At 39.6% G+C, this 12,265-nt stretch overlaps 2 protein-coding genes and 1 pseudogene across 2 annotated transcripts; all 3 read left to right on the forward strand.

Moving 5' to 3' along the window:
- Positions 1-5,808: 5,808 nt before the first annotated feature.
- LOC141844249 (protein WHAT'S THIS FACTOR 1 homolog, chloroplastic-like) lies at positions 5,809-10,900 on the forward strand. The gene is made up of 2 exons (XM_074732284.1): positions 5,809-7,084; positions 10,883-10,900. Exon 1 carries the CDS (start codon positions 5,827-5,829, stop codon positions 7,072-7,074), a length of 1,248 nt encoding a protein of 415 aa, XP_074588385.1. The 5' UTR covers positions 5,809-5,826; the 3' UTR covers positions 7,075-7,084; positions 10,883-10,900.
- On the forward strand, positions 9,781-10,893 carry LOC141844477 (uncharacterized). Its single transcript, XM_074732518.1, has 2 exons — positions 9,781-10,789; positions 10,883-10,893. Exons 1-2 carry the CDS (start codon positions 9,781-9,783, stop codon positions 10,891-10,893), a joined length of 1,020 nt encoding a protein of 339 aa, XP_074588619.1.
- A 99-nt stretch (positions 10,901-10,999) lies between the features above and the next one.
- LOC141844479 (uncharacterized) lies at positions 11,000-11,710 on the forward strand (annotated as a pseudogene).
- The last annotated feature ends 555 nt before the right edge of the window (positions 11,711-12,265 follow it).

Here is a 12,265-nt window from a genome sequence, read left to right on the forward strand (position 1 = left end):
TCCTGGCCAGTGGTTCGACTTCTACCCATTTGGAAAAATAATCCATAGCTACTAGCAGAAACTTCTTATTAGGTCTTATTGGGAAAGGACCTACGATATCTATTCCCCACTGATCAAAGGGGCAAGCGATAGTGTAGTTTTGTCAGCTAATGAGGAAGGTTCTGATGTCTCTGACAATTAAGACAAGTGCTAGTCATCCGAGCTATATTCCTTTGTGAAGTAGACCAGAAATATCTAGCTAATAACACTTTCTGTGCAAGAGTTCTTCCTTCTATGTGTACCTTGATAAACTTCCTGCATGACATATTCAGCTTAATTAGGGCCCAAACATTTAAATAAAGGTCGAGAGAAGACCCTTTTATATAAGATATCTCCAACCAAGGTGAACCAAGCTGCACGCTTTCTGCCAACCCTGGCTTGTTCAGCTTCGGTCAGTAAGTTCCCATTCTTAAGAAAGTTGATGATGGGAGTTCTCCAATCAGTCACTTCATTTGTTTCAGTGGCTTAGTCGATGTGAGCTATCAGTTGATCGTGTACTATCGGTTCCTCTTGCTCCCAAATAATCAAACTACTAGCCAAGCAAGTCAACTCATCTGCCTTCTAATTGTCAGCTCGAGGTATCCTCTGAACAGTGACTTCTTAGAATGATGTCTTCAGTCTATTAAAGGTCTCGGCATATCTCCGGAGCTTATCATTGCGCGTCTCGAAGGTTCCTTCTATCTACTGAGTAGCGAGTTGAGAGTCTGTACAGATTATTACTCGTGTTGTCCCAACATGCCGAGCTGCCTGTAGTCCAGCAAGCAATGCCTCGTACTCGGTCTCATTGTTAGAAGCTTTAAAATGAAATTTTATGGCTATCCGACAATGAATCTCCTTTAGGAGAACATAATAAAATCTCAATTTTACTTTCCTTTTTGGTGGATGATCCATCTACGAATACCTTCCATGTCTCAGGTTCACTGGTATCCGAGTCTCGATTAGGAAATCTGTTAAAGCTTGTGCCTTGATAGTTGTCCTCGACTGATACTGTATATCATACTCCCCTAGCTCGGTAGTCCATTTGATCAATTGCCTTGAAGCTTCAAGATTAGTTAATATTCGACCCAGAGTGTTGTTGGTCAATACTGTCACCGGATGAGAAAGAAAATACGGGCGCAACCTGTGTACTGTCAAAACCAAAGTCATAGCCAACTTCTCCAACGTGGTATATCTTGTCTCAACATCCTTTAGAAGATGACTAAAGAAGTAGATGGGTTTCTGAATGCTTCCTTCTTGTTTGACCAAAACTGAACTCACAACACCTTTAGAGGAGGATAGATATAACCATAGAGCTTCTCCAGAGATCGACTTTGCCAGAACTGGTAAGGTGGCTAAGTAGGTCTTTAAGTCATTGAAGGTCTGCTCACACTTCTCGTCCCAAGAGAATTTGACAGCTTTGCGGAATATTTTGAAGAAGGGCAGACTTTTGGTGGCCGACTGTGATATGAATCGTGATAATGCAGTGATCCGACCTACTAACTTTTGTACTTCTCTGGTATTCCGAGGTGAGGCCATATTTTGCAAGACTTGTACTTTTTCAAGATTAGCTTCTATACCCCTTTCAGTTACTATGTATCCCAGAAACCTACCACTTTTGACACCAAATAACATTTATTGGGATTCAGTTTGAGGTTATACCTTCGGAGAGTGCCGCACGTTTCATTGATGTCATTGATCAGGCTTTAGCTCGGACTGACTTGATTAAAATATCATCCACATATACTTCCACATTATGACCTATCTGATGTTTGAACACTTTATCCATGAGCCTTTGATATGTTGCTCCTGCATTCTTCAGTCCAAAAGGCATAACTGTATAACAAAAAGTTCCTCCTGAGGTGATAAAACTAACCTTTTCCTGATCCTCCCGAGCTAATGGAATTTGATGATATCCTTGATAAGCATCCAGCATGCATATATATTCATGTCCCGAAGTAGAATCCACCAGTTGATCTATACGCGACAGAGGATAACAATCTTTGGGGCAAGCTTTGTTGAGATCTCAGAAGTCAATACAGACACGCCATTTTCCTCCTGCTTTCGAGACTAGTACGATATTAGCCTGCCAAGTGGGGAATTGAACTTCTCTAATATGTTTGACCTCTAGAAGCTTGGCAACCTCCTCCTGTATCACTTTATCTTGCTCAGGCCCGAAATGTCTCTTCTTTTGCATAACAGGTTGGGCGTCTAGGAAGGACATTAAGACGATGTTCCATGATGTCGGGAGCTATTCCTGTGACTTCTTGAGGCACCCAAGCAAATACATCATTATTTTGAATGAGACAAACTATCAGCTCAGTTTTCAGCTTAGGTGTCAGGTCAGCAGCTATCTGAGAGACTTTATCGGGCAGCTCGAGTACAATCTATACTTTCTCCTTTTCTTGTGTTTGAGGGGGTAGAATAACAGGACCTTCTTGCAGGGAATGCACTTCTTCTCGAGGAGTCCTCCTTAGCTTCTTAGTATCAGTACGAACCATGGCTGTATAGCATCTCCGAGAAATAGCTTGATCTCCTCTGACCGAGCTGACTTGATCGTCTACAGGGAATTTTATTTTCTGATGGAAAGTGGAGACTACTGCTTGAAAAGCACTGAGTGCGGGTCTTCCAAGAATAACATTGTATGAGGATGGAGCATCTACTACTATAAAATAATGCTTCGAGTTCGAATCAAAGGCTCTTGGCCCAGGGAAAGAGGTAGGCTGACCTATCCCAACGGTTGTACTTCGTGTCATGTGAATCCAAATAAAGCAATAGACATGGATTTCAGCTCAGACTTCCCTATCTGCATTTGACTGAAGACCTCTTGGTATAATATGTTGACAGAACTGCCTATATCGACGAAGACTCGAGCTACCTCATAGTTGGCTATTATGGCACGGATGACTAAAGCATCATCGTGAGGTGTGGAGACCCCTTCGAGATCTTGTGGTCCGAAGCTGATGGTAGGTCCTTCGGCCTTACCCCTTCTGGTACTGATATCATAATTCTCCAGTCTTCTCCCATGAGCTTTCCTAGCACGTAGATCCTCCTGAGATCATATTGATGACGCCTTGATGAGGAGGGTTCTTGGGATGAGTTTGATTAATTAGTACGTGTCGGTTCTCTTCTTTGTCTTGTCTGATGTCCTTGCGGTGGCTTAGGAGAACGTCTTCTTGAGGATCGGACATCTCGACCCTGTATAGGACTTGCTTGAATCCCTTCTGAATGATTTTTCTATACTTTTTGCTTAGGATATTTGTATGTAGCATGTCCTGATACGGGGGATGAAGCTCTTTTTCCATGTTGCTTCTCCTTTATTACTCTTTCCACTTCTCGTGCTAACTATGCATTCATTAGTGTGATGACTAAAAGATTGGTGATATGTGCAAAAATGAACATGTTCCTTCGGAGGACTTTGAGGGGTGCTTCTTCTGGGGTAGAAAAAGAAGAGACGGTATGCACGGCTCTCTTTTCCTTTCGAGAGGGTATATAAAGTCCGGGTGGCACTCCCTTGCGATGTATAGACGAAGAAGTTTTTCTCTTTGATTTATAACTGACCAAGCTGTCTCCATGTTGAGCAAGTTGAGTTTCTTCTATATGTATGTATTTCTCAGCTCTTTCTAATAACTTGGCATAATTGACAAGGGGTTTCTTCACTAATGATCAAAAAAATTCCCAATCCATCAATCCTTGAGAGAAGACACTAGTCAATATCTCTGTAGGCGTAGAAGGAATGTCCCAAACGACTTTGTCAAATCTCTGAATATATTCCCTGAGAGTTTCTCGAGGTTTCTGCTTCATGGTGAACAAGTTCAGGTGTGTTTTCTAATATCTTTTGCTGCTAGCGAATTGATGAAGGAAAGCAGTCTTGAAATCAGCAAAAGAATGTATGGAGGAAGGGGGAAGACGGTTGAACCATCTTTGAGCAGAGCCTGACAAAGTGGTTAAGAAAACTCGGCACTTGACTCCATCTGGGTATTGGTGGAGTAAGGCAGCATTCTCGAAACGGCACAGATGATCTTCGGGATTTGAAGACCTAGTGTATTCTCCTAGTTGGGGTTGCCGAAAGTGCAGGGCAATTCCTGTTCCAGGATTTTCTTAGAGAAAGGCGTGCGAATATGCTTACCTCGTTTTCTATGACCGTCTTGCTTTTGTAGTCAGGTCGACATAGGTCAGCTCTGGATTTGTGAGAATCTTACTCCAAAAAGTGTTTTCCTTTCGAAGAGAGTTTAATAGGGGCATGTTATCCTCTCTCGATGTTGGTCGTCTTCGATGGGGAGAGAGGTCTTCTAGCGAAGATGCCGGAATTCTTGAAGGAGGCAATAAGGAGTGCTGCTGTAATACCTTTATCATAGTCTATGAGACTAATTCATTGATCTTCTCAAGAGTGGTCATTATCTTGTCGCCGCAACTCTTTTCAACAGAATCATGCTCGCCAACTATTCCTCCAGTGTTAACCATCAAAGCGTCTCGACTCAGTTTTCCCACAGATGGCGCTAATTCATTCCGGCCAATACACCGTGGATGGTTCAAATGCTGATTTAATGCTTGCCGACGTGCACGTTCCTATGATGAGACTACGGAAGGAGAAGAAGAGACTTGCAAAGTACTCAAAAAGAAGGTTAGAATGACACCGGGGATGGATCTCGACAAGCCATTCCGACGCTCAAGTTAGGGTTCGACGCGAGGAAGGAGTTTAATAGCTTGGGAAAAATTGGATAGATGTGTGCGTACCTGTACCCATGGGCATGAGTTACCTTTTTATAGTAGTTGATCTCTGAAATATTAGCACTCATTTGAGAAATATTCTGATCGATTGGTTCCGTTCCGGAAAGATTCCGTCCATTGATATATATATGAGAGCGTGTTCCTATTGCCATGGAAGAATCGATTCTGTTCTCCTCGATTTAAGCGGAACAACCATGTATTCAAATAGGTATCACATGCCGAAGGTTGACCTTGGATGTAGGAAGCACACCGAGACCGAGTCATGAGGTCGACACACGATGCTGGAGGCATGCCGAGACCGAGTCATGAGGTCAGCACATGATACAGAAGGCGCGCCAAGATCGAATCATGAGGTCGGCCTAAAACTCGGGAGGTATGCCAAGATCGAGTTAGGAGGTCAGCGCATGCCGAAACCGGAGTAGAGGATCGGCATATGCTTAGATAAGCATACCGAGACCTGCATAGGAGGTCGGCACATGCTTAAGGAAGCATACCGATACTAGAGTAGGAGGTAGGGTGTTCATTTAGGGTTCATAAAATAGCTCTTGACAATTAATCGATACTTATATTTACTCTTTTTTCCTCATCTTCTGTTATACTCGATGTCCTCATCATTGTTAAAATATCCCTACTGGATCATTGACTAAGTCGATAAAGAACTTATTATATAAAAATATTCTATGTATAATATTTTTGATAAGTTGAATTTAAAAAAATTAATTTATTTTAATATAGTATTGTAGTTATTCTATAGTTATTATAATAGTATTAAAATAAAGATATTTTTAAGTATGATAAATATTGTAGAATGTTCTTTTAATTTTAAAAAAAATACATTTGATGATTCTAATAAGATGTGTTTTTTATTTTTATCTAAAACATAATTGAATAAAAAAATAAACCAAATAATGTAAATTCGTCTCGGAGAGCATCACCACGAAGTGAAACCGTGGAATGCACGTGGGCAAAGATTCTCTCAACAAAACGAGGTTTTGTGTAAATGGGCCTGATCCAGGCCCACAGGTTTCCTTCCTGCTATTTACTAACTGGAGCAGTATTAGCCCCAACCGCTCCGCGGCCATGGCGATGACCGCCGTCCTACGCCGCCACCTCCCGAACCCCTTCTCCTGCTGCCTCTCCGACCCTTATCACTCTCCTCCGATGATTCCCCGTCGCCTCTTGTGGTCGATGAAGAAGGAACCTGCCTTGGAGGCTGCGCTATCCCGCAACCGCCGCTGGATCGTCAACAACCAGATCAAAAATTACCTCCTTCGTTCGCCCGGTCACACCGCGACCGTCCGTTCCCTCCAGAAGAAACTGAAGTCCTTCGACCTCCAAGGTCGCGCCATCAACTGGCTCCGAAAGTATCCTTGCTGCTTCGATGTCCTCTACGCCCCCGACGGTGGCGGCGAGGAGGAGATTTTCTTCACCTTCTCCAAGCGTATGGCTTTCTTAGTCGAAGAGGAGGAGGCCGCCAAGGTCGCGTCTGAGCCCGCCATGGCCCAGCGGCTTGCCAAGCTCCTCATGCTCTCCCGTGATGGCCGCCTCAACGTCGTCAAGCTCAACGAGCTCAAGCGAGGCTTTGGATTCCCCGACGACTACCTTCTGCGCCTTGTCCCCAAGCTACCGGAGACCTTCCGGGTCATCAACCGCACCGGGCGGAGGAACTCGATGGAGATTGAGCTCGTCCGGTGGGATCCTGATCTGGCCACATCGGCTGTCGAAGCCGCAGCCATTGAGCAAGGAACAGAACCGCGCTTCGTGTGTTCGTTGCCGGATACCTGGATCAAGACTCGGAAGAAGTTCGACGAGTTCAACGAAGCAACTCCGTACGTCTCGCCGTACTCAGCGGACAACCCAGAAACGGAGAAGCAGGCGGTGGGCGTCATCCATGAGATCCTTTCTCTTTCTCTGTGGAAGAAAGCGTCGATTTTCAAGCTGGAGCACTTCAAGAGGGAGTTTGGATTGCCGGAGAGGTTGAATCTGCTGCTGCTGAGGCACCCCTGCATCTTCTATGTGTCGAACAGGTACAATATTTACACGGTGGTGCTCAGAGAAGCATACAAGGGATCGGAGCTCATCGAGAAGGACCCATTGGTGGTGGTAAAGCAGAAGCTTGGGGAACTGATGCAGGAAGGTCTTCATGAATATAACCAGAGACGGCATTTGGCTAATTTGGAGAAAAAGAGGAAGAAAGGTGAAATTAGCATTCGAACACAAAAGGAGGAAGATGATGAGGACGAAGAGGAAGCTCTAAGACTGGACAGCCTCAAGAAGAGGGAAGAGAGGAAAAGGTTTTATAAAGTTCTCTTCGATGAAAATCCATGATGAAGCAAAGGTATTGCGGCAAATTTAAACTATGATGGACGTATTAAATCCTTAAATTATTACCTGGATATGCAAATCCAATCTGTTAATATGATTGATTCTGGTTACAAATCTCAAGCATAAAATGGATTATAGTGTATATAGTATCATCATCTTCCCCCATTTTACATAACTCGTCGCACCTAGATGAACTTTCCTTAACAAATCCCTTTATTGCATGAAGTTGTATGGGATTATCTCTCCTTGGTCTTCCTACTATAGAACAATTTGGGTACGCTACAGAGAAAGGCCTTTTCTATTGGTTTTTACCGACAAATCGCTTTGCTCTATATTTCTCTAGTTATTAAACTTTATCACATTAATGGTACTGCGAGTGATAAACTATTGGCAGAAGCTGATTTTTACTTCCTGACATATGATGTTCTTTATTCAGTTGTAAATTGTTCTAGACTTGCATGCAGGATAGACTATAGGGCCTGTGTACTTGGGGAGATAGAAATGAATAGATGGATTGATGAGGATAGGGGGTAGATAAATGAGTATTCCGTTGCTTGTTGCTCCCTAACATTTCCATTGTGTGTGATTAATAATGGATTAGACATTAAATTTTGAAGAATTAAACGTGCTATCCTATAAAGGTCGTAATGGGTTGAAAATAAGATTTAAGAGGGATTTAAAATATGGGCAAATAGAATCATTCTCTACTATATTGTATATGCCTTCATGGGGAGTTTGTTCATGTAGGTATGAAACCTGAAGGGCTTCTTCCAAAGATGATTGCATGACTACATCCCTCATCCGTAAAACTTGCTCTTTATGTGGCCTTATCTTTTCAAATTTATTCTTGTTGAAAATATATTTAATACCTCTTTTCCTGTAGAAAGAGACTTGACATGAAAGATTTTCATAATGGTTGGTGTATTAGTGGAACTAAATTAATGATAACTTAGGCCAGTCCCAATTGAAAATATGAATTTTAGAAGAGTAATAATTAAGATATAACATGGCGTGAACATAAAAAGAGAGATAAAGTGAATCAATTGGTGAATATTATGTAAGAGATTAATAATAAGGTAAATTGGACTAAAATCCCTCTGCCCAAGTTTATATTTGGATTCAGTCCCTATTTGTTTTTTTTTAGGATTTAGTACTTGACAACCACCCAAACCTTAGTTTTAACTCCCTATTAGACTGAATTTCCATTTTTGCCCTTCTTTCACTCATCTTCTCCCATCGAATCCATTTCTTCCCACAATCCATCTTCTTCCCTCCCCCAATGGAAACTCTCTGTTGATCCCGACCAACTTGCGTCCTTGAAAACCATTGGCTCTCCTACCTTTACCACTAGCGATCTCGACAACAAATGTGATAGCAACGATTTTCTTCCCAACAACTCATCGTCTTCTCTTCCTCAACAGTAACCCTAAACCCTCAGTTCATCTCCCACTTGATCAAACCGTTTGCTCGCCTCCTTGAAAATCATTATCTCTCGTATTTCAACCACTAGCGACCCACGACAGCAAGCAAATACGATAGGAGCAGCAAGGAGAGCAACGAGCAAGTACGCAAAAAAATTAAACAAGGTAAATATGCTTTGATTACATACAATTTTGGGTAAATTTGTTATGATAATTACATAAATTTTTTTATTGATACAAAGAGTATCTAATTTGAGTTAATAGGTATTTAATTTTGTGCTTGAAATATTTTGTTTTGATTTTTGAGGATGTAAAGAAATTATACTTTGAAATTAATAATAGTGACTTTTGTTTGACGTTCATAAAGTAAAAATATGATATCTAAATTGTTACAAAAGATTTTGTACCTAATGTGAGTCAATAGGTACTTAGAATTTAGCCACTATGTAATATATTTTGTGAATTGGTATATATCCCTAAATTTTGCCAATATTAACTTCATGGGGTATGCCCCTAAAAGTTTCATTAATTTTCATATAACTTTTCCTTTCAAATTCTAATGTTTTGAATCTTAATGGCAACCTATTCCATTTAAATTGGTTAGATTAGCATAAAAAAATTTGATTATGATTTTTTGAAGTTCGATGTTTGTTTGTTGAAGATGATATTGTAGAAAGCATGATAAATTTTTTATTTTTCAGATATTCCATGGTCATTGTATTGATGGAAGTCAGATTTGGGAGTGCTAATTTTTCATTTATTGGAAGTTGTCGTTATGTCAATGATCTTTATTTGATTTCAATTCCTAATGGTGCAACTCTAATAGAGATATTCCAGAGTCTAAAGCGAAAATGTGATGAAAATGTATTAATCCTGAGTTAACAGTATTGCAATACATAGCACCCCATGAGAAGATTGCAGTAACATTGAACGAAGATGATGACGTCCGAAATATGATAAATCTTCATAGTTGTCTGAAATTGAATATAATCAAATTGAGAGCAGCTCCAAAAGATGATCAAAGTCAGGTTAACATAAATATTGAAAGGTAATTTTTATTTGTAATGTTGTTTTTGTTTGAGTGCAAGGTTTAGAATTAGCAATGTTCATATATTTTTTTGTACTAGTTATTTTTTTTGCAGCACATGACTATTATTTTTCATTATTGATTGTGTATATTAGTTAGTTAATAATTTTAAAATATCTATTATAGTTTATATTGCAAGTTCAATTGTCATTAAATGAAAATTGAGTTGGTTGCTAATGTATTGTTTTGATTTGTATTAAAATGGTAAGGTTTGATTTCGATGACGAAGTTTGTTCGAATGGAGGCAACGAGCTTGAAGTTTGCACTGTAAGCAATTCTATTGATTCTTGGATGCATTGCATATCTTATGAAGGCCAAACATTTAAAGATGCTGTAGAGTTCAGGATTTGTCTTAAAAACTATGCTATTGCTACTAGACGATCATTTTCTTACAAGAAAAATGATAGTGATAAGATCATAGTTGTTTGCAGCAAAGAAAATTGTCAGTGGAGAATTTATGCCTCTAAATATAAATCAGATAATTTATTCGGCATAAGAAAATGCAACTTAATCCATAGTTGTGGGGATGACAATTTGAGGACTAGAGGTCACCCTAAAGCTGATTCAACTTGGGTAGCCAATGTGGTGAAGGAGAAGTTAAGGGGAGAGCCATCATATCGTCCATGTACAATGATGAAGGACATTCAACGAGATTATGGAGTAGAACTTGATTATCATAAAGTTTGGGCGGGCAAAGAAATGACAATGCATGATATTCATGGGACTGATAAAGGGTCATATGATAAGTTGCGATGGTATTGTCATGCTGTCAAAGAAACAAATTCGGGGAGTTATGCTGAATGTGAAATTGATCCGATGACAAATAAATTTAGACGATTGTTCATGTGTTTTCATGCATGTCTTATTGGTTTTATTAGTGGTTGTCGTCCATTAATTTTTTTGGATGGAACTCACATTAAGAACAAGTACAAAGGATGTCTATTAGTCGCTGTGGCTAAGGATGCGAATGATGATATTTTTACACTAGCGTATGCAGTTGTGGATGCAGAAAATGATTCTAATTGGGAATGGTTTTGCTACCAGTTAAAACATGTCTTGGCTTCCCAATATATCATGGTATTCCGTAACTATACTTTTTTCTCTGACCGACATCCTGGATTGATCAAGGCTATTCAATTTGTGTTCCCTGGTAGTCACCATGCTTATTGTCTGAGACATCTAGTCGATAACTTTGTCAAGCAGGTGCATCGTATGTTGTTTTACCAATATGTTAGCCATTTTTTTTATTTATTTTCTATCAACTGGTTATTATTTATAATTTTTTAAAATTTTATTCTTGTAGGTATTGCGTAAATACCCTCTCCATAACAAAAAACATTGGTCTTCTATTTTGAAGAAAGCTGCATACGCCCCATCAAGACATGAGTTTACTCAACATATGTTAAGTATAACTAATTTGATGCCGCTTGCCCAAGAGTTTCTTGTGAACTCGTCCCCTGAAAATTGGGCCAATGCTCTGTTTATGGGTGATCGATGAGGTGTCATTAATAATAATATCGCTGAAAGCTGGAACAATTGGATAAAACCTGCTCGCTATCTACCTATTGTGGCTATGGTAGATAATATACGCATTCAAATTATGACCATGATGCACCAAAGGCGAGAAAAAACATTGGAGATGACACAAGAACTAAGTCCAAGAAAGGAGAAAGAAATGTCAGTTGCATATAGTAAATCTCGAACCTTAAAGGTGCACAAGTCTTGTGGAGTTCGGTTTGAGGTCATAGATGGGGACAAAAGTTTTGCAGTGGATTTGAATTCATGGCATTGTTCTTGTCGAGCTTGGCAAATCTATAGGCTACCGTGCAAGCATGCTTGCTCTTGCATAGAATCAAAATCCCTGTCGGTTTATCAATTCTGTGATGGATATTTTAAGATAGACATGTACCGCCAAGCTTACAAAGGAATCATCAATCCCATTCCAACATTTGACATGCACGAGGGCTATCTCAATGATGGAGTTACCATTTACGCTCCTACAACTCGTAGCCAACCAGGACGTCGAAGGACTAAGCGGATACCTTCTCAAGTTGAACAACGTGTGACAACGTGTGGGAGATGTCATGGGCGAGGGCATAATAGACGAACATGCAAAGAACCAGTGCCATAATTGGTATGAGTCACATAGACATTAATACTATATCATTTCATATAATTAAACTAATTATGTCGTATTGTTTGTTATTTATTTTCAAACTGTCAGACCAACATCTTATTTTTTGTTTTAATTTCTTGCAGGCATAAGTAATTGCTAAACCAAGGAAGCAGTTCTGAAGGTTTTTAAAAAATAGCTATAAGATCTAGTGGCATTTTGTGATTTGTATTAAACAAAACTAACGTTAGTATAAAACTTTGTTACTTATATATTAATGATCCATTTTTGTGGTTGAAAGTGGTTAAAAGTTGGATGTTGGTTATGTAATTGAAACTGAGAAATGCATTATGAAGTGATTTATACATTAATCATTAAACTGTTGTGTTTAGTGGTAGTTTTATATATGTTATATGTTGTGGTTTCATACAACTACAAATGCACCTTGGCAAATTTTTTCCAGAAATGGTTTGAAAAAGTACTCAATTTTAGGCTCTCGGAACTTAATTTACCCCAAGTGATACTCAATTTTGTGATTATTTGAAAAAGTACTCAATTATTTAATTTTTAAAA

This window comes from Curcuma longa, chromosome 13 (assembly GCF_044706935.1).
Source record: "Curcuma longa cultivar G26 ecotype Majalengka, Jawa Barat chromosome 13, ITB_CL_G26_1.1, whole genome shotgun sequence".
Lineage (NCBI taxonomy): Eukaryota > Viridiplantae > Streptophyta > Magnoliopsida > Zingiberales > Zingiberaceae > Curcuma > Curcuma longa.